Source organism: Scleropages formosus, chromosome 4 (assembly GCF_900964775.1).
Source record: "Scleropages formosus chromosome 4, fSclFor1.1, whole genome shotgun sequence".
Taxonomy (NCBI): domain Eukaryota; kingdom Metazoa; phylum Chordata; class Actinopteri; order Osteoglossiformes; family Osteoglossidae; genus Scleropages; species Scleropages formosus.
In genome coordinates, this window is record NC_041809.1 from 9935853 (window position 1) to 9958505 (window position 22653).

The 22653-nt window shown below is 42.1% G+C and overlaps 1 protein-coding gene across 18 annotated transcripts in view; it reads left to right on the forward strand.

The window, feature by feature from the left end:
• LOC108932824 (transcription factor COE3) overlaps positions 1 to 22653 on the forward strand; it is an 83271-nt gene that overhangs the window by 54548 nt on the left and 6070 nt on the right. For 11 of the 18 annotated variants that reach the window (XM_018749415.2, XM_018749430.2, XM_018749418.2 and 8 more), the window contains exons 9-12: positions 3056 to 3189; positions 3632 to 3758; positions 16809 to 16897; positions 22201 to 22266. In XM_018749415.2, coding sequence (XP_018604931.2) covers positions 3056 to 3189; positions 3632 to 3758; positions 16809 to 16897; positions 22201 to 22266 — 416 coding nt within the window. The remainder of the gene's footprint in view (positions 1 to 3055; positions 3190 to 3631; positions 3759 to 16808; positions 16898 to 22200; positions 22267 to 22653) is intronic. The other 7 variants (XM_018749416.2, XM_018749419.2, XM_018749421.2 and 4 more) reach the window with 1 other exon arrangement.

Genomic DNA, 22653 nt, shown 5'->3' on the forward strand with positions numbered 1-22653 from the left:
CCCGGCTGCGTTTCTTTTTTTTTTTTCTCCCTGAGAGTTAAAGGGAACAGATGGCCCTGGGAGAGGTAAAAGGTATAATCCCATCAGCTGCAGTATCAGCCTGCCATCTGGACTTCCTGAGCACAATTACAAGACATTTTAGCAGGCAGAACAAAGAAGTCTTCATAAGGCAAGATTAGACCTGTTTGAGTGTCTCAATATTGTGGATCTGGGGAAAGGTGACAATCCCTGCCACCGGGCTCGGAAGAGAGCTCTGATTAGAGGACGTGTTTGGTAAATAATACGCAAGGGGGCCCCGGAGTGGCTTGTGCATGGGCCCTCTTGAAAACACAAAAGGTTTGTCAAATAGACCCCGCAGATTTGCTCAAGAGTGATGAGGAAAATCACAATGAGTCCACATTGCCTTCCAAGCACGATCAGGAGAAATGTCAAAAGAAAGCCCCACATATGTTCGATGCACTGTATACGTGGTGAATTATTTTTTTGGCATCATTTTTACTAGCCCCACTGTCCATTATTAGCACTTTCCTCTAGCATTGCGTAAGTTGCTATCCACGTTAGCATAAAAACTCGAACATACGATAAATGAACAACTTGTGAAAATAGATCGAGCCGCATTCTTTTTTTTTCTTTTTAAAGAATTAGACTAATAAGTATCGAATCAGCAACTGATTCATCAATGTATTCTCCTTAATCAAAAAAATCATCACTCTTTGCTCTTCAACAGTTAAGTAAACCATAAAAGTCCTCGGCAAAAATCCATTCTACAGTTAGCTGCACCCCATCACAAAGTTTATTCGGACCTATCGTAGTAACAGGCACATTTTGCAGACTTCTAGGGCTGCTGGAGTTGTGTTCATCCGCTGAAACGTTCCCCCACCCCCAAACACACAAGCCCATACACACACAGACACACACAGACATCAAACCTCCGTTGTCTGCTTGAACGCACCGTGCACGTACTTCATTAGCTAGCTAACACTGCCTGTGTAATTCAGTTCGCCATGGTCCCCATTGAACACATGTTTCCCTTCTATATGTGCATTGAAATGTATGCAAATGTGGGCAGAAGGGAGATGGCGATGGCCCAGACGCACTGGATCCCTGTGTTTCCTGCGGGGGAAGGTATTGCAGATTCCAAGGCAATGTGTAGGGTACCAGGCCGCAGCTGCCGGCCCAGCCCACCCCACCCCACCCCACCCCACTCCATCCCTATGTGCACCCCGCTCCCTCGTCCCGTCCCCCTTTTCCGCTCCCTCTCCTGCCTCACCTACAAAGTAAATTTGTTTACTGTAATTTTTTTTGCCGTATTATTTGGCATAATTGGCAGAGCTGATGAAGGTCACTCCCTCGGAGTGGGCAACGTCTGCCTTCGGAGACTTGGTCCTTTTGAAACGCTCAGCTCGCAATTAAGAAAAGCAAATGTCACTTGCAAGGCACCATGATGAAAATTCGTATGAACTTATTAGCATGGAGTCAACAGTGCTAGTTGGGGGCAGGCTCCCGGTATGTGTGCTTTGTGCCGCTGAGGTGCAGGGCGACGCGCACAGAATGAGCAAATATAACCTCCGCTAGTCCAACATTAGAGCAAACAAAGGGAGGCAGCTTGTCTGAAGTGTTCTACACAACAATAGCTAATGGCGATTAGTGGGACCTGGCTTCGTGCAATAGCTTAGTGAAGGGCTACCGGGTTGCCAGCCTGGAATCATGTGAATTCTCGTAACATAAACTTTGCTTTGAGCAACCCAGAAATGTCCTCATAATACAGCTACAGTTAAAAAAAAAAAAAAAAAAAAAAATCAGTGAAATACAATAAGAATAAGCCCTTTAAAATTCCCTTTTCATCAGTTAGCTCTGTTATTGTGTTTATATTGTACTGAGGGAATTACAAATGAGATTTTAACAGTGTAACTCGTGAAATGTATATTAAAAAGAAGATTAAAAATAACAAATTTTAAGCATGTAAGGAATGATCTCAGAAGCAATGTGCTTAATAGTGTGTCTCAATTATACTAAGAGGTTTGGCAGGACGCTGAACTTGAATTATTTAGCGGTAGCGATGCCTGGAGACCTAAAGGCTGAAACACGCCACCATTACTCCATTAACGGCAACAATGAGCGTGGTGAAAACAGGACGAAGAAGAAGGAGAAAGAAACAAGTCTGAATTAAGGACTCCCTTGAAGACCTCCACCCGTGGCAGAGAGACGGAGTGGGGAAATTTAGCTGTTATCGAGAGAACGGGGGGTCTATAGGGCCACTCTTTTGCGTGAAAGTCAGTGCACAAAAGCCCATCAAAGGCGGTGGAAAAGGTCTGTCGGCAGCATGTTAAAAAGGCGGTCTGATCAAAGTGAGCACGGAGAGCAAAAGCGGCTCGCGGCGGGACTGCCCCGCCCTTGGTACCGGCCTTGTCGCCACACATCGCCCGCTGTAGGTTCCGAAACGCTCCCTCCATTGCGCACCGGGCCCCTGCTCTAATAATTCATGCACACGAGGGCCCCCTGAGACACTGTTTTCCCAACTTGTGTTGACATGCCGCATGGGATGGGAACGTACACCCCTTGTAATGCCCAAGCAACGTTAGCGTATCTCGTGCCCCTCCAAATGAAAAGCGGAGAAAGACCATCACAGAAGGACAGCATTCGGGAAATAAAGACCTAAAGTCCGAGCCCATTATTTGCTTAGAAGACACTGAAATATGATACATCAGCTCTCCCAACTTTGCAAAAAACCTTTTTATAGACTCTTCTCAGATCCCCAAAGCAAAGCAGATAAATCGACAGCCCACACGCATGCAATTCTTAATCATTCGTAATTGCTGTCTTTGCTCTGATATGGAGTTTGCTACGTGGAGCCATTCTTCTCTTGAGCTGGTACAGTGCTGCTCAGCCTTCACAATGTTAACTTTTAATAGCATGTTTAGCTAAAGGTACATGTTGATGTATGTTCGTCAGTTTTATGCTCAAAAAAACAACGTTATTGTTGCATGGCCTGTCTTTGGGAGGAGAAGGAAGCAGTGGTCCTAAATCGGCCTTTCCCCTTTCTGCACTGTACAAGCAGCTACCCCGTGCATAAAGGCCATCAGCCCCAGTGAAGGATGGACCACGGGAGGGGCAACGGTCATCATCATCGGAGACAACTTCTTTGACGGCTTACAAGTTGTCTTTGGAACCATGCTTGTTTGGAGTGAGGTACATATGTTGAAATTTTACTTTAAATCAGTGAAAAAGTTTACAGACAGATTAAAAAAAAAGTATGGGAAAAATGTGTTTTCATATGTTGTCAACACTTTCTATTGTCTGGAGAAATAAAATTAAAATGACAAAATAAGCAAGGCTAATTGCAGATAGTTGTTCAGTAGGTCAACTGGCAGAAAAAAAGCATGCAATTCAACAATAAACCACTATAATACAACTAGTGCAAGGAGACATATGGAAACAATTTTCACATGAATGACACCCTCTGGCTTTTCCTGGATCATTTAGAGACATTTCATTAAAACTGCTGAATCTTGAGCTCGAATTTTTTTAAGGTGGGCAGAAAATCGGGCCCATTTTGGTAATTAACTGGGAAGAGTTGTTCATATCATCTGCCATCTCTCTGAGAGTACCATTTCCTGTGTGATTCTTCCAGCTGATAACCCCCCATGCTATCAGGGTACAAACCCCACCCAGACACATTCCTGGAGTTGTGGAAGTCACCCTCTCGTACAAATCCAAGCAGTTCTGCAAAGGGGCTCCGGGCCGCTTCGTCTACACCGGTAAGGCCCTCCGTTGCTTTCCACCGTTCAGACCTCTCTGTGGTCCAGCAGGAGCCCTTACTGCTCACGGTACATGGCCCACAGCTGTGTGTGTGAGCTGCTTATAGACAGGGTAAATTTGGGACTTTCTGTAACCATGTTTTTCACTGGAACTTCATTGATAGGGGCCCTGCCAGGTCCTGCAATTCCACATGACCCATATTACTTATCACTTAGTAGGGAAATTTCTCCAGAAATCCAGGCTGTAGAGCTCTATAGGCAAGGGTTAGTGGAGTGATTAGAGCTGCTGTTGCTGCTGCTAGACCCAGATGTTGCAGGTTCAAATCCTACCTCCACCTGTAATACCTTTGAGCAAGGTACTTACCTTAAGTTCCTCCAGTAAAATTACCCAGCTAAATAAATGGGTAAATAACTGTAAGCAGCTCAACAATGTAAGTGTCAGCTAAATGAATAGATGTGAATTTGACACATGTGCATATGCTATAGTATGTGTGTACACTGAATAATTTGACAATGTATGTTTCAGTTACTAGTAGAGCAAAGGCAATTCATCTTGGGAAACAGAAGGAAGTGGGATCTTGAATGTCACTGGTACAGAGATTGCAGCTCATCTGACCCGAAAGCATCCGATGGGGATGACAAGGGGGTCGCTTGGAACAACTTTCCCTCCCTTGAAAAATGAGCTTGGACCCTGTTGTAACCCAGGTCATGAAAATGTGACCTCATCACCCCTCCATCTCCCACCACCCACCAAAGGAGGGGGGTAGGGGGGAGAGGAGGGAGGCCCAGCTCCCCAGGGCGCCTGTCTCCCATCACCGTCCCGCCAAGCTTACGGTCAGACACTGGCCTCTAACATTTAACCTTGCCAGCAGGGAAGGAGCAAAGGGCACCCAGCCTGCTGGATAATGAAACAGGGGTTCAGTGTGTTCTGTGATGCACAGCCAACGTATATAATTTAAGACATTAATGACATATATAGCGGCCAATAAAAGTGCCAAATCTCTGCGAATGGGCTCTATTAGTCACACATCCTAAGCGGATTGTGATGATTATCATCACGCTGGAGGAAAATGTGCCCCCCACCCTCATACTCATGCTGTTGTATCCCAACCAACTGACCCCCCCCCCCCCCCCCCCGCCCCCCAGCCAGTAATATAAAGAATTTCCCTGGGAGATTGTGGACACGTAGTTCATTAGCATGGTGAATTAAAAGGAGAAGTCAGGAACGGCATGTCCGCATCTTTTTCTGCCAATCCATTTATTCCCAGAGTGCCTCACCCCACTTGTAAGCAGGTCAAACCTCAAGAGAGCGGAAAAGATTTCAAGCAAGTAGCATTTAGCCTCAAAATTTACATTCTGTATGCACTGTAACTAGCAGCTGATACAGAAGTGTCATCAAAAACAGTAGCAACTAGTGGGACCGATAAATTAGATTCAGAAACATTGCTTGTGGGCGAATTAGTATTTCGAAAAATGTAAGTGACTGGCCAACAAAGTTATGATTACAATAACTTCACAAACGCAGTCTTGAATTATTGTTTCTTTGAAATATTAAAGGATGACAAGGATAACCTTTTTCTGTCTAAATCACTGCAACAAAAAATGCAAAGCTTAACTTTGAAGTTGAAATGTAATTTTATTACGAAAGTAATGTTAATACAATTATCACTATAATTAGAATAGTAATTATGTCACGGAAAAAGATAATTTGAAGCTGATATAGAAAGCGTGCACTGTTGGCACTAGCCACGTTCGTTGCCCGACTGATCGTAATGGCTACCAATTTAACAAATCAGGTTGAAGGAAATGGATATTAGCTTTCCTTCAAGCATGGCTTCTCAGCTCGCTCTAAGTAGGGCTCATTTAAAACGTTTCATCTTGACCTCCCTCACCCAAACATTTTGCTAACCCACCCCAATTTAAGACTTTTTTTTCCTCAATTAAAGAAATTATCACTAATTACCAGGAGACGGCATGCTGTTTGCTGTAGACTTGGACTTGTTACCAAACACAGACATTGGAGGATGATAGCATCATAAATAGACACAAAATCAGGATGAGTGTGGATTATGGATCTCTTTCCAGTTTTCAGGATTTAAATGTGCACCAAATGAGTATGATCTATAAGCTTGTAATCATTACCCAGGCGACTCTCTTTGGGAATACGTTCAAGTTTAAAAACGTGGACTAAAGAGAAGGGAACATGGATTTAACTAATCTACATGGCAGTGGGTCCAACTTTGACCTACAAGTTTTCTCTTTTTTATTATTATTTCATATTTAGCTGATGCCTTTGTTCAAGGTGACTCACAATGCTAGATAAACTACACTAAGCTACTTACAATTATTTATCCTTTCACACAACAGAGCAGTTTAACTCACACAAACTCACACATTAACATCAAGTTAGAATCTCATTGTCACTTGAAACATGCCTTTGGACTATGGAAGTAAACTTGAGCACCTGGAGGAAAACTATGTGAACATGAAGGCTGAGTCGGATGAGAACCCGCAAACTCATAGTTTAGGACCTCTGAGGCACTAGTGCTACCTTCTGTGCCATCCATCCATCCATCCATCCAGCCAGTCAGTTCAATAACTACTTTGTCCTGAGCAGGGATGTTGTTATCCAGCACCTATCCGGGAATCATTGGTCGTAGGGCTGAGGGGTGGGGTACATTCTGGATGGAATACCAGCCCATTGTAGCTGCTGTGCTATCATGTTCAATATTTTTCATACTTGCCAAAAAAGGCATACAAAAATGCCAGAGAGGCTAGAAGATCTTATGTGGATAATTGAAGTGCAGTATAGTATCGCTGAATACTTTACAGTAAATAACATCCCCAGCAAAGAGACAAAAAAGGACTGTCTGGGACTGCCGCATTCCTTAGAAACCTCAGGTGAAACATAATTTCATGAAAACCAACACATGTTAATGTGGACCATTCTTACTCAGCAAATAGATGACGTTCCATTTTTAAAGCGATGGAAGTAACTAGAATGTGCTGTTGTAACTCTAGATGGCCATTGGGTAGGGTCATGTTAGTGCCCTTCTCTTGTAATCGAACAATCAGAGTTTGACTGTCTTCTCCTGCTGTAATATGCCTGAGTGAGGTGGTTACCCTGAATCAATATGGTAAAAATCACCCAGCAGTATAAACAGATAATTTTAAGTAGTTTAATAGTACACCTAGCAGCATTAACTTGCCTTTCACAAGGACTCGGCTCAGTGAGTACAATAAAATACCTAAATGAATAAGATACATTTTAAACTGGTGGCATCTGGAAGAAACCCGTCTAGAGTACAAAATTACTTCATACGCTGTGAGCATTTCATTCTGCTACTAATTTTACGTGTTGAAATCATTATAATATGGTTTAAAGTCTCCACTGTTGCACCTTTCCTCACACTGAGATGCAGTCCGCACAGTCTTCCACGTACTGTATATACTGTATTGGTATATCAGCTCCCCATTGATCAGGTGTGGCACTCCACAGACTGCCGCCAGCGGCCCTCAGAAATCATCGTAGGACGAACATGCTTGTCCTGCTGTCAATACTGTTCAGGCTAAGTCCTCGAAAGCTGATCATGCAGTTCCAGCAGACACCTTAAAACCCTTCAAATTGATTTCTGCCATTGCTTGTTCTTTTTCTGAATATTATCTACTTCGCTATATCTTAACCTCATGGCAACTTGGAGAAAGAAATACTTTGCTTTTAGTACTGTGGATTTACATTCACACAGGACCAGTAAATGCTGTCAACTATGAGTACTGGGCTTGAATAGGATGATCACGGACGTACTGTATACCTACTTCTCAAAATAGATGCACAGCTCTTTTATTTAGATTGTGAAACTTACACGTCACTAATTGTTTCAAAACCAGACCCTGTTTCAGCAGGACGGCTAAGACAGCAAACTCTTTTACGCCCCATTTCAGCCCTGAGAAATAAGATGTACTGTTTTGTGCCATCGTGTCCATGGACTATTTGTCCTAATCAGTGACACCCATTTACCTGAATAGCTTGAAATGAAGTACATCTCACAGAGAAATCGTACGTTTACCGAATCCCATTCATCACGGGGGGAAACGGAGGGTCATAAACTTTTCTCTTCCTCCGCTGGGATCATACGACATGCATCAAAATGTAAAGAAAAAAAATGATTGGTGAGACGGAAGTGTCGAGCATTTATCAGGGTGCAGGGACATTATTTGCTAATTTTCCAACCTGTGTAGTGACACGGTGCTTCCTCTTTAGACCCAGGGTGACCACCTCAGCCTTTTTGTTATTAGTACATGTCAAATTTTTTCACCCCCTTCTGCCTTTGGGCGCTCTAACAAGACTCATTTGTCTATAACAGCGTTGCACGTCTCCACCCCTCCCCCCAGCTCTTTCCAAAGGACTTTGAGCAAAGATAGTCTCATGCTCTGTAAGCTCTGCCTGCCACTTTGTGGTGGGTCTTGATGGCTCGCGGGCTGATAAATCACAAAGTTTTCTCGTCAAGGTGACAGTATTGACTCTAATGCGCCAAAACTGACAAAATGTGGGGGCACGGCGACAGCAATTAATCAAAAAAAGGACAAAGGGGTCATCTCTTTTTCACTCAATAAAGAGGGAATCCTTACAGCTTAAATAAGATCTCTCCAACACAGCGCCGGTGGAGTGTATGGCCCGAATTTAACACAAAGATATATAAGAGCTTTGGTAACTTAATTGTCTGACACGGGTTCACTAATGACATTATTGCGAATCAAAGTGAAGCAATCAATAAGTGTCTGAACCATTTCCTCAGGTTGATGGGACAGGGGTTGGTGCATAAAAGAAGGGCTGGTAAAATGACATATTACATATTTTTATTATAGGTTAACTTAAGATGTGAGGAATGCAAAAACAGAGCAGTAATGGAAAAGAACAGCAGGAACTTTGGGAGCAAAATTTGCGTTTGATTTCATGATCCAGTGTCCGTGAAGGTTTAGCATTTTTCTCTGCGTACGTCAGGCCGAGCCCATATACAAACCCTCTGAGGTCTCTGATCTAAGATGCAGCAGATCCTCATGACTTCCTCTTACGTAGGGCCAACTTCCCGAGTCCTTCTCAAGGCCAGAGCGGGATTCGTAAAGGCTGCAATCAAAGTGTTCGCACAAGAGGTTTGTGAGCAAAGCTCGGCACTTTCGATTACTGGAACCTTCGAAAACTGAAAAGAGCGAACTGTCCCTTTTATCGCCAGGTACTTTTTAGTGTCCTCTTCTAATGTGAGACTGGGGGGGAGGGGACGATTCCTCCTGCGTGGGCCACCGTACGATTGCCCGGGGACGCTGTAAGGGCCACCGAAGAGCCAGCTCCTGTCTTCCAATTAGAAGCCGGGTGCGGCACTCGCTCCGCTGCTGGCGAGACGCGCTTAGAGGGAAAATTTCATGCCGTTATGCCGTGGCGTGTAATTATTAAGTGACCTGTGAAATCGAAGTCTGTAATTGAAACAAGTGGCTGCAATTGAGCATGCGATCCCCGTTCGCTGAGCCCATCCCCCACTCCCATCACCTTTCTTCTCGCAATTTACCGCGCTAGCTGCGAAGGAGAGGAAGGAAGGTGAGCAAAGAATCCATTTCTATAAGAGGGCGCCCTGCACTAATTTGGATATAATTGGTTCACTTCGTTCCTATTTTGGATCTCTTTTTTTAACGCTCTTCTAAATAGGTTGTCCTTACTAAGACGGAGACATTAGTCCTGCTCCAAGAAGCAAGGCAGGCCCCCTGATAGATGAGGTGCTCAAGTGGCCCCGTGCCTTTGTGCTCCCCGTGCACTTTGCGAGTCTTGGTGTACCTTGTCTGTCAGCCAACCCACTGCCCCAACCGCCCCCTTCTCCGTGAACGAAATTCATTGCCAAATTTATTGAGAAATTAATGAGAAAAGCTGCAAAGTATTGACTTTGAGAGGAAAACACAACTCATCTTGAATGAGGGGGGAAAATGCAGCAATAATTTAGCCACCATTGATTTTCGCCCTGTCCATGTATTGATCTTCATTTTACAATATTAATTTGCACCTGCGATCAGCTGTGAAGGGAACCAATTTGATTTTTGTTGGCAGGTAATGTGTAAGGTCTGCTCCAGGCCGCAGAGTTGTGGCCTGTGTGCATCCAGATGTTCCACAGGGGAAAAGGGATCTACTACCGATAGGGGCCCATAACACAGACTAGAAATATCTTTTTTTGTCAGACAAAATATGAAAGTGTGAGTTAATTTCCAGAGGTATCCAGTCCCTCCGGCACCGATTGGCACCGTTTTTATGTGTCACAGGAGCCATTGCTGGCTGAAATTCCAACCGCCACTCATCACCATGCTTGTATCGGTTCAAAGTTCATGAAATTTCTATGAGCATCGATTCCCACTTATTGATTTTTTTCCTCCTTTTTTCTGTCGCGGATCTTTGAAATTTTAATTTTCCCGAGCATCTGAATTTCTGGGAGATGAAACGACTTTGAGAAGCGATGGGGCGAAGGCACTTGGCAGTTAATTTGTCGTTTTGTTTTGTCGTTGGCCACGACGGTTAAGTGGAGCTCTCTTTTTAGAAGCGGAAAGCAATGTGACAGAACAGCACGCTTTACAAGTGCTTCACACAGAGCCACCATTTCTCGCCAGCAGTTTTTATCACCTGGCGAGGCTGGCGCACCTACCTCCTCATCCGTAGGATATTTCATAACCTCAAGGCGCGTTATACAGTAATTGCTATTGGCATTTTTCTCCACGGATTGAGCCGGCTAATGTATAAACTACTTGTCAGCAAATAGCACTTTGTCACCGCAATCGCTAACACCCTCTAGAGGAACGTCCCTGTACTGAGCAATTTCATTTTGCTTTATTTAATTCTTTTTTTTTTGCCCATTACGAGTCAGTACTTCCAGCAAGGCACGCCCTAGGCGTAGCCAGACGGGCGCCAGGGCCCCTTCAGTTCACGTTCAGTGGAAACGCCTCTGTTTTGTTTGCAGTGGACCGTGGCCTGTCGCATCCTGGTTTGGGCTCTTAATAACACATTTTTCACTGGTGTGCATAGATCATATATATTGGCTGCTCACAAAAAGTGCTTCTGAGATTGGGGTCAGTCTCCAACAAAGTGACAGATAAAATTATAACTGTAAATTCACAGGAAGGTTATTACTACTGAAATTAATTGCACCTAGCTGGTAAAAGAGAGATTAACATAACCTATAGTTTCTTCTTCTTCTTCTTCTTCTTATTATTATTATTATTATTATTACTCAAACCATATTTTTTTCTGGAAAACTCAACTGATTTAATGGAAATAGATATCAAAGGATTTTTTAAATCTCTTGCCTTTGTTAATACATTGTCTCAATTGCAACATAACTTTATACTGCCCACTGCAAAAGGCTTTTATTGATTGAATGTTCTTAATCCAAAGTCCCTCAGGCATGTGCTAAAACCGGACTTGCTGCTGAGACCTATAAGACCTTGCAAAGCAGATGGATAACTATGTGAAAAGTCACCTTTTCCCATACACTGAATTTCAGCAGAAATTTAATTTTTTTTTTTTTAAAAAAAAGAATGCACAAATGCACTTCTCTGGTTTTAGTGGAATGGTATTCTCCACTTGTGGCAGTAAATAGAATTCCCTATCATTTCTTTCTGCCTCATCTCAGCGCCCATTTTGCACTAGAGAAGGTGGGGCGTAGATAAGCTGAGAGCAGTTAAGTATAATTAGAGAAAGTAATGGCTAGCTATGGCAATAAAGCTACTTATCATCTGGAAAGATACAGAGTTATCATAATAACTGTAATGGTGGGCTGGAATGCCAGTTTTGGCATGCAATCCACGTATAAATCAGGCCTGCATCAACATAACAGGGACGGACTCTATGGCACATTTGCTGCTCATTTTGTTTATCTGGAAGCTCACGTAACATTTTGTCTCTTAGCACCAAACACATTTAAAGCAGACACGAACAACCATGCCATCTTCCCTTTAAAAAATCATTTCCAATATTTTATTCCCCTTGAGCACAACAGTGGGAGAACAGAGCACAGCTAGAGGAGCAGATCCTCGGTATATTAAATGAAGAGCTGGGGATGAACCTTCCGGGCGGTTCACGTTAAAGTGGTGTTGGAAAATACGTGGCTGATAGTGTATCAGATGTAGTGATGAAGAAAAATATATATTATTTTCAATTGCAGGTCAGGAGAATTCCTAGATACTCCAGTCTCAGTTGCAGGTCAAGATGAAGGTGTCTTTTCAAGATGAAGTGTTCACTTAAACTTTGACATATACATTTACATTTCTATTTATTCATTCAGAAGACGCTTTTCTCCAAAGCAACGTACATCTCAGAGGAAATACAACTTGTGCATTACATTAGGAGAAAGAGAGACATAGCTGCAGACACATGATTCTTAAGTAAACCTAGTTTGTTTCTTTCCACTTTATGCACCGATGTTCATCGCACGAGTAGGTGCACAAAACTCAGGATAGACTAGTCCTGATCGCCTTCCTATATTTTTTTTTAAAGGTACAGAAACATTTACATAAAATACAGGAGTAGTGGCTGTGTAAAGGCTTATCTGGGAATGATCGTACAATTATGGTGCATGAACATTTACACCATACATGAGCTTGAGAGGTCATCGGCGAAGTGAGTCCGGAATGTGAAGTCGTATGATTATCTAGGTTGCTCACATCGGTATTTAAAAATGTCTTCCCGTGGCTGCTGCGTAAGTGCTATGGCATCGGACTCTGATTGCGGGGCACCGCATCGGTGTTTGCCTGTACGTGATGACAGGATATCTGCTGCTCTCAGAGACGCAGATCTGATTGCTCGTCTCATTTGGTGGCTCCACCTTCCTCATTCACATTGTTCTCCGCTGCCCGACCCACCTATTAAAAGTAGAAATTAGCTCTGATAAGGCCCACCCTGACAGCAGTGCCAGATCTCCTTTTAATACAAGGGTGCAACATTAGACAGATAAAAGTAACCCTGCTTTGTTCCGAGATAGTAAGGTGACCGTCAGGCAGTGTGACAGTGAGGCGTTTTTAAAATTAATAACCCGTCGGCATCATTTTAATGTACAGCAAATACAGGACCCTCATTAACAGACTCAACTCCTCACTGACTAATTCATACAAGTTAACAGAGGGCCGGTGGCTTCAACCTGCGAATCCTGCATTAAGATACCTTTTTCGGTCAGTCCACCATGCTTCTTGTGCCTTATTATGCCTTAAAAGCAGATGTTGTCCTTTGCAAGAAAACATGTGCATTTAATGATAATTTTCTGAATTGTAAGCACATTATGTGCCTAATGATCCATTAGACTTCATGGATTACTGTTGTCAAAAATAAACTTTGCAAGGCTTCAGGCTATTTATTGTATATGAAAATTAACTCGAATAGCGGAGGAGATTTTTTTTTTTTTGCCGTATTACTTCTTTGAATTTGTATAATAGCATTGCTCTGTATCCTCGACTCTGGCCCACAGTTGTTCCTTCTCTAATTATCTGTGAGGTCAGTAAGCAAAAATTGGGAAGACGCTGGGAGATCAATACAAATTATCCCTGAGCAAACCAGCGCTGACAGTTTGAATTGCAGCATATGTTTACCCAAAATCAGGCAATTTATCTTAATATCAGCAAAGTAATGCAGTGCAGGTGAAAGGTCAGACAATCTCTTCACCTCATAATTACGCGCCTCTAAAACAGGAAAGTGGTATTGATTGGCCGGCCTGGGAACTGAGTGCGTGGGACGTGCTGTCCAGCCCGCCCTCTTTCTCTGCTGGACTCCTGGCCCGGAGGAGCTGGCCGCTTGTGTATTAATGCGCTCTGTGTGGAGGGTTTTGTGTTTCTCCACTGGCGGTCGGCCCTTCTTGGGATATGGGGGGGGTGGTTGGCCTTGTTGGGCCAGGCATCAGGGGTGATGGATCCGATGTCGCTCCCATGTGCCCCAGGGCCCCGGGCCAGAGCGTCTGGAGGTTCTGTAGAAGGAGGGGAGAAAGGCGGCTGTGGGGGGTGGGGTTCAGATGGAATTACTCTTGTGTTCAGCAGTCTACTATGAATGTACAGCCCAGCTGCCGCGGCAAAGGGGCTGGCCGGCCAGGGAGGCCCCCTGTGCGCAACCCTTACAGCCCTCTTCCTTCCCGTGCTCTCTCTCTGTACAGCTCTTCAGTTATCTCTTACTTCACTCTCTAATAAGAAGAGATGGGCAGCTTTATTGTTACTGCTGAATGCCAATGCCAGGGTCTTTTCAATGACCACAATGGATGTCCGCAGACTCTAACGCGTGTGCTGAACTCTGTATACCCAAAAATTACATGTAATGTCAGAAAATACTTCATTTCTTTTATTCATGCTGCTTGCTGTCCATATTTTAGGTGAAATTTGCTGAATATCTTTATTTTCAATGACTGCACTCAATCATCACCAATATGAAAACTGGATGAATTCCAAAGCAACGCATCCCATCCAGAAAGAAAGAGTTCAAAAGTGAGATCCATTTACATAAAATCAATATGAGATAGACATGCAGTTAAATCGCACCATGCCCTACCCTTTGAAAGCCATTAGACCGGATGTTGCCTGTGACTGCTGTCCAGCAAAGAGGAGGCCACTTACTCTTACGGTGCCCTAGACACTGGCTGGGTTGTTGTGTCTTGACATGCAGCTGTTCCCCACTGGGTGGCGCACACATGGGGTTGCCATGTTCGCCCACACGGAGAGACGTGACGAATCATCCTTGAAGCCATCGCTGACAGCCCGTGATGATTAATGATCTGATTATGAAGTGGCTTTGCACATATAAAATTTACATCACACTTTAGCCTGTTTTGTAGCTATGTGACATACGTTAAGCCAAAGAGCCACCTGGCAAGCTTTACTCTCTCTCAAAGAGTTGGATCATGTAAAAAAAGACGGCGAAATACCGGCAAAAGCCGCAATTCACAGAAATCGATATGTTGGATCAATGTGTTATTAACAAGAAAATGTTTCATGTCACGTTCCCAAGAAGACCTTTGTCTCCAAGATGCATGAAGAGATGTCAAGGCGAATCACTGGGCATCAAACTGTTGTCCCATTGATAGCATGTCACCATGCAGCCCCTCTGTTGTTGCCCATCCTTGTTTACGTGGATAGCTGTAGCAGTTGATCACTGTCAGCTAATTATTTTAAGGTATTTTTCACTCCCTCCCCTGTGTGCATGTCATTAGCCTTCATGTTCCCATACCTTCAACAGTGTTAGCAAGCTGGATGATTTTAATAATGGAATTACATGCTGAGTAATGAGTGATGATCTGACTCGCACACTGCATGATGAATAGATGGAAGCAGCTCTTATTAGTCCAAAAAAGATTTACATTGTACTGCACTCCGCAGAGTCACTGCTGACAAGGACATCCAACGTACTTTGAGAAAATGGGTTCCTTTATTTGTTCTGACCTTATGGTAGAGCAGCAGGTGGTATATCGGTTAAGAAACTGAACGTGTAGCCATTACAGTTAGGTGTAGTTTAATTTCAATCGTCAAGTTTTGCCTTGATCTTCTACTCTTTAGCATGAACTTCATGCGAAAGGATTCAGTAAAATGCACCACCCAGTAACTAGGAAAATTGCAAACTGTTTTGGATTTAAAAAAAAAAAAAAAAAACGTCCAGCAAGCAAAATTGAAATCCGATTCCATATCATGTTATTAAGATCCAAGTAAGTCTTTGAAGGTACAAACTTTTCCCACTTTATTTTTTATTGCATTTTGCTTCTCTTTCCTTTTCTTTGCTTTCTTTCTTTTGCATCACCTTATCTTTTTCTGAAATTTCTCAGCTACAGAGTGAAAATTCCGTTTTTCCACTTGCTTCCATTAGATGGCAGCGAACTGCACTCCGAAGGAAGGGCAGGTTTAGGGAGAGTGGACATAACACTGTAGGAGGATGTAGCTATATCCAAGACTTTTACAGAAAGTACCCAACACATAAATAGAAGTGTCTACTACTGCACTTGTTTGGAATTTGAATGTGACCAAATGCTGACAAACGTGATGAGTCAGTAGTATCTGTGCAGCCATGAATAAATTGAGGCTTAACCTGTATCATCAAACTTTTGATTGTGATGTGACGAGTTACAAAGATTTTTGTTCCCAGTTGTTTTTGTAAACTGAGGTACAAATATAAGTAAAAGTTTTTTGATGCGTGAAATAATGTGCACTGTATAGTTTTATATGTTGGCTATTTATTTATTTAGTAATTAATTAATTGATTGATTTATTTTTTAATTTCTCTGACACTTTTTTCCAAATTGCTATGCAGTATGTGCAGTGGAACTATGCCTTGATTTCGACTCATACAGTGTAAGCACAGGGATGCTGTAGATTCCTTTAATTTGGCCCAGTCAAATTCTTACAGGGATATACAGGTAACATTGTGGTTAGAATCATCACCTTGCTATCGGATCACCTGGGCCTGAATCCCTGCTTCTTCTGTAACACTTTTGCGCAAGACGTTGTACTTCAGCTGCTCTGCTAAAATGTACCCTGTGTAAATGGGTAAATCATTGTAAAAAGCTGAGTGTACAATCCTAACAATTTAAGTTGTGTTGGAGAAAGGTTTCAGCTAAATGGTTAATAATAACAATACTCAGAAGTACAAAGTGATCCATGATGCTGACATCACTCAATTCGTGACAGCGGCAGTTGCTGTATAAGGCACAGAAAACCACAGTAATTAAGTGATGCTGGCTCATTCACAAAGTATCATCTAACTCTGATTTGTTTCACTTATTAATTCTGGTGTTATTTCAAGTTGAAAAAGACATTAATGGGGTGCCTTGCGACGGACTGGCGTCCCGTCCTGGGTGTGTCCTCTCCCCCTCCGGCCTCACGCCCTGTGTTACCGGGTAGGCTCCGGTTCCCCGCGACCCCGTATGGGACAAGCGGTTCTGAAAATGTGTGTGTGTGTCTTTTTTACTTCATTTATTCAGGGCAGTATGTGAGAAAAATAATTTGATTCCTGTATCAAATGTACCAAAGCCTAATACGTTACTGGCTTTTTTTGTGTTTCAGCTTTGAACGAACCAACTATTGACTACGGATTCCAGAGGTTGCAGAAGGTCATTCCGAGACATCCAGGTGATCCAGAGAGGTTACCAAAGGTCAGTATTTGAACAAATTAATGTCCTCATATACTTCCAAACATATAACCAATTGCATGTCTGCACTGATGAGTTACAGCCTGCCAGCTTCTTTAGCTAATCATCATTTTTCACTGAGTGATGATGCTGTACATTTATTCATTTAGCTGATACTTTTCTCCAAAGTGACTTAGAATGTTAAGGTACTTAAAACTATTTATACTACTGGGTAATTTTACTGTTACAGTTTAAGGTAAGTATCTGGCTCAAGGGCACTACAGCTGAGGCTCAAACATGCAACTTTCGGGTCCAAGGGCAACAGCTCTAACCACTACACTACCAGCTGACGCTCCTGGAAGGGGACCACACATAAACATGTACATTCAGAGGTCATGCAGGGGATCATTTAGGATTCTGGGAAAGAGGTGTAAACTTTTCTATGTGGCAGAATGGTCCAATTAAACTTTTTCCACACCAGTAGCCTGTAGTGATCGTAATCAGGACCGCCCTGACCTGTGATTACTCCGCTCTTGTTTTCCTTTCATTTTCTAAAGCTCGATTCAGTTTAATCTTTTGTTTACAAAGCTTTTGTCATAAGTCCTCGTCTTAACAGGCTAAAACACAGGGTTCATATTGGCACAGCGTTTTCTTTCCTTTGAATTCCACTAAAAAGCGCTTTGCCTCCTGTCCACGTACGCAGAGCGCACATCACCGGCCTGACATTTAATTGTACAAACTGACGGACGTGCAGCGCTTAAATGGATTTGTTTCCCTTTGATTTGACATTATAATTTTATTTGCAGATAACCTAGAAATGTATCACACAAACAGAATGCCTGCAAGAATTCCCATGTAAAAAAAAAAAAAAAAAAAAAAAAAAAAAAAACCAGGAGAGTGGTTTTCATAATAATATGACTGATTAGTTTATCTGGGATTTCTGATAGCTCAGCAAGTGCTGACCACCTCTGCGTTTCAATAATACCATAAAACCTTTAAGGCCTTATCTATTAAAGCCCAGCATGTGACTTAGCAATATCATTAACTAGCACTGTATAATGTACAAAAGTGGAGACTGCAGTTACTGTATTGGATGAAATTACAATAGAACTATCCCCAACACAGGCAGCTGTGTTTCAATTACACTTGGCTTTTTGTCTCAGTGGAGGGCAATATCTTGACATGGAATCTTGTTCCAATAAACGTCTTAAACTATCTTTAATACCAATAAAAAGGTTCACCAGCTGGTAGTAGACAGAGGCCCTTCCTCTGTGCTTTTCATCTTTACGATCTTTTGTGTTGAAGTCTATGTTGGATTCGCTTTCCGAGATGTGTTAATGGCACCGTTCAACAAAGAGAACAAAAAAAATGCATATAGCCGAGTATTTTTGAAAATAAAGCTCTTTTCCTTACAACGAAAAAACACCTCTGTAAAACCAAGCACAATGTTCGAACGATGGCTGGTTAAATTTAGCAAAAAAGCGCATCAGCCGAAACAATCAGAAAGCGAAATGCAATTTCAATAAACAATGTAAATATTTGATTTGGCTTCTAATGGACCCAAATGTGGAGTTCAGTGGCATGTAAATGAAACTGCCAAGTGATTCATCATTGTTAAGGCGGCCGTCTGAATCTGGTTTGCTCGGGGTCAAAGCGCGTTACAAGTGAAACAATTGCAATTGGTCCGTACATACGTTTTGAATGAAAGGAGAAAGTGAATAAATAAAATGAACATTAGCCGTTTCAGAGGAAACAGGGTTGTAACAAGGCCGAGGGTGGAATCGGAGAATTTAGAGTGTGTTAGCAATAAGGCAAAGCGACACTGCTCAGCCCTCCCCAGCTACACCCTACAGTTGATAATATTACCGCGATATTGATTTCTGCTGCAATTTTCTGAGGATCCGTAATGCACGTGGCTTGATGGGTAATTGCGGCACGACAGAAAGCCAATACGGGGGTTGCGTGGATTGCTTTGGACACAGAATAATATTGTTGCTACACAGAGAGGGAGTTGGCTCGAATTGAAGTTTACCTCCTAATCTCAGACAACATCAAAATTACCGGCTGACCCACTGGGACAAGCATAAACAAACAGTGCTCGAGTAAAATCCTGTGTGAATATAAAGACAATAACTAAGTGCATTCATGTGATGAGAAAAGAGATTGGAAGAGTACATCTATTTAAGTGAACAGAGACTTCGCAATTCTCATTCTTTGAAGATTTTGTTTTGAAGCAATAGAAACTTAGCATCCAACAAACGTAATGGGGAAATACAACAATGAGCAGCTGGTTATTAAAGCGTATATATATTCTTTTTCTGCTGTGACAAATTATATTCATTACAAAACAAATAGCACAAACTTGATTTTATTTTACCATAAAATTAATTGCACACAATTTCTTGCCTTTCTGTTGTGCTCAGCAAACAATACAAATCTATTTTGCATCCTTTCCGTGTAATATACAGGAAGAGTATTAGAATTGCATTAATGTTGAGCAATTACCCAAGCATTAAAATTCATCTTCTTTCCTCTGCTTTTTGAAGTAGCTACATCTAATGGGCCTGTACCTCTCAATGTATTCATGTCCTCAGGCTAGAACTAACAGAATAATTGCTTTACAGTTTTATAATGACATTAGCACCTGAAGCCAGATCACCTTGGTTACCTTTTTTAACTGTGATGATGTATACCATTCTCGATGATGAAGCGTGTGAAGAATTACACTTAAACTGTTGTCATTGACAATGAATACCCCTAATAAAAAAGCACATTTTTCATGAAATAGCAACAGAAATCATTTTGAGCTTTAACGGTTTCCATTTAACTTGAAATTTTTATTATTTATTTTAAGTGTTGGAAAGGGAGTCAATTATGCATTATTATGGGGAAGTGCTTCCGAAACGCCATTCTGCGCTAATCATATTCACAGTATGAGGCCCTGCGCTTGGCGACAGATTATCGGAACACAACGATCCCGTTTAAAGCATCCTTGACTGATCGTGTTGCCCTCCGTGCCTCCTTGCAATGCGAATGCACCACCACTTAAGTGCTCTCTGTAAGTCGGGCTCATTACTTAAGACAGCACATGGTGAAATGATGGATTAAATACAAGAGCTTTGTCATTTTTCCTAGCGATATCCTCACGCTGCTGCTGCAAAAGCACCATATGGAACAGGCGAGCCACAGATATTTTCTGCAAATGAAAAATAGCAAACGCGACTGCCTTAATTGCTTTAATTGTTGCTCAAAACTGAAAGGCGTGTAAGAATCCTTGTGATATGATACAAGAGATTATGACTAATTATTAACACCTCAAGAAAAAAAAAAAAGGAGGGAAAAGTATCCTGTTGGTGGAGTCAGTCTGGTTGATGAGGCAGGATTAAGACAGCTGGCCCCTTTCACTGATAGTACCTGCTTGGTGACAAGTATAATTCTTTATTTGTATGCAAACTAGATGCCATGCAACATCGAGCATAGGCACCGATTTCGGAAGTAAATGCCCATTTTGAGAGCCACCCATCCAGTAACTTTCCGGATTAAGCACTGTTTCTATAAGCGCGAGGGGTGGTGATTAATCTTGATAAACAAAGGGTGCGAGACGAGATGCTCTTCGGGATGAAAGAGGCAGCGAGCGCGGTCGGAGACCGTCTCCCTGCGCGCGAGCCCGGCTCTTTGAAATACGGGCCAAATTTACAAGGCTGCAGTCTGAGGCGGCGGCGGCAGCAGCGTGTTTACATTCGCTTTGCTTGTCACTTAGAGCAGCTGCTGTCTTAATTTGAGATTGCTACTGCCAACTGACAGAATATCTAATGTGTATTATGGGCACCAGAGGAAGACAAATAAAGAGAAGAGCTGAAAAAAAGGAGCAGTATCTGGCGTGTGGGGGTTCTCAACATTCATAACTATACCCCAGGAAGGCACACTAGGGGAATAAACAAAAATTATAGGGTACTCTTGGTTTACTTAAATAATCTTCCATTTTAGACCACAGTAAACTGTGTTTATTGTACAAAAATCATTTTTTGTTTATTGTTAACAGGAATAGATCAGTGCTTCAATGCACGGTAGGGCAGCAGTAAGGGAAGTGGTTATGGACAGTGCCTTTCAACCGAAATGTTGTTGGCTTCAGTCTCTTACGCAATACAAGAGCAAGAAACGCCGCTTGAACAACTCCAGTAAAATTTTCTTTGCATGAGTGCAATAAAAGGGCTACAGTAATGAAGTGCAATTTGCTGTGGATAAACATGTCAGCTCAGCAACGGCGGTAACAACTAAAAATGTATAAAATAATTAATAATAAGGCTAAAAATAATAACAGTAATCAGAAAGATTTACATAACAGTCAACACGGGAAATAAAAAGAAAACCAGTGAACCACAAATAAGCAGCCAAACTGAAGCGCTCCAAAGCAGCATGGGAGAAGTACTGAAAGAGCAGTCGCGTTCTGAAGAAAGCGAGGCGGCGACTGTTGCCAAACACGAGGATGCGTGCAAACGTGGATAAGAGAAATTTACAGCTCTTGTGTCCCCAGGCACAAGCACTACACACTCACTGGATGGGAAATCATTTATGAAGCCCTTTACAACAGGCAGTCAAAGAGGTTAATTGAAAAAAAAAAATCCTAATATCATTATGAAAGAACTAGATTAGCCCAAGCTAATTCACTTTATTGTTCAGAAGAAAGAGGAATAAGCGGTGAACTCTCCTGCAAATTTGGGCCATGTATTAAGGGTGAGATGTTGTCTTTAAGGACTCTGCCAGTTTAATTAAGATATGGAAAATGAGTCATTGTTCTGTGCCTCTAAAGTACTAGGAATTAGCAGACAAATTCGGCAGGGGGGCTTCACACATCTCTGCTCCATGTTTGTTTGTTTAATACCCACAAAGCCACATTATTCAGACTGAAGAGCTTCTCAGGCTTCTTTAAGGTCTGCAATGTGAAGAGCTGTAACTGAGCATGCTGATATCCTTATATCCTTCCTCCACCATAATTCATCAGTTTGTTTAATTCAAAAAATGTAAACATAAATGACATGTCCAATTTAATGAACTAAATATCAGGTAGATATCAAGTGTATATAAATTCCTATACATGTAATTATAGGTGTATAAAATTCCTATATATAAACAAAGTAATTGCCAAGATTTTTAAACACGCTATTTTATATTTTTAAATACAGTAAATATTATATATATATATATATATATATATATATATATATATATATATATATATATATATATATACACACACATATATTTACACTTTTGCAATCAGTTTGCATACATCTGTGTTAAATATAATGTTATAATTTTGCCTGCAGGAGGTGTTGCTGAAGAGAGCAGCAGACCTTGTGGAAGCTTTATACGGAATGCCCCATAACAACCAGGTACCGCCGTCCAACCACAAAGTGCTCTGGTTGGGCCATTTGCCACACACACTCCCGTGCTGTCACCGTGTCCCCGTCTGGTTCGAGGCTGTACGATGTCCTTGCTCCGGAGGAGTACCTCTGTTTTTCCCACACGCGTTCATGGCCGTCACACATCCGTGAGGAAAAGTTAATCAAAGCACAAACGCAAATGTTCCAACATCCCAGTAACCTTGAATGGCAGCCAAATGTTTTGTAACTAATACAAATTCTGAAGTCTAACTCTGCAGAATGCATGCTGCAACTAAATTAATTTCCCTTTAAAATTAAAATAAATGCCATTATAGCTGTTTTTTCACTGTTTTTTAAAAAAAAATTATCGCTATACAGTCTAGTAGCTACTTGTGT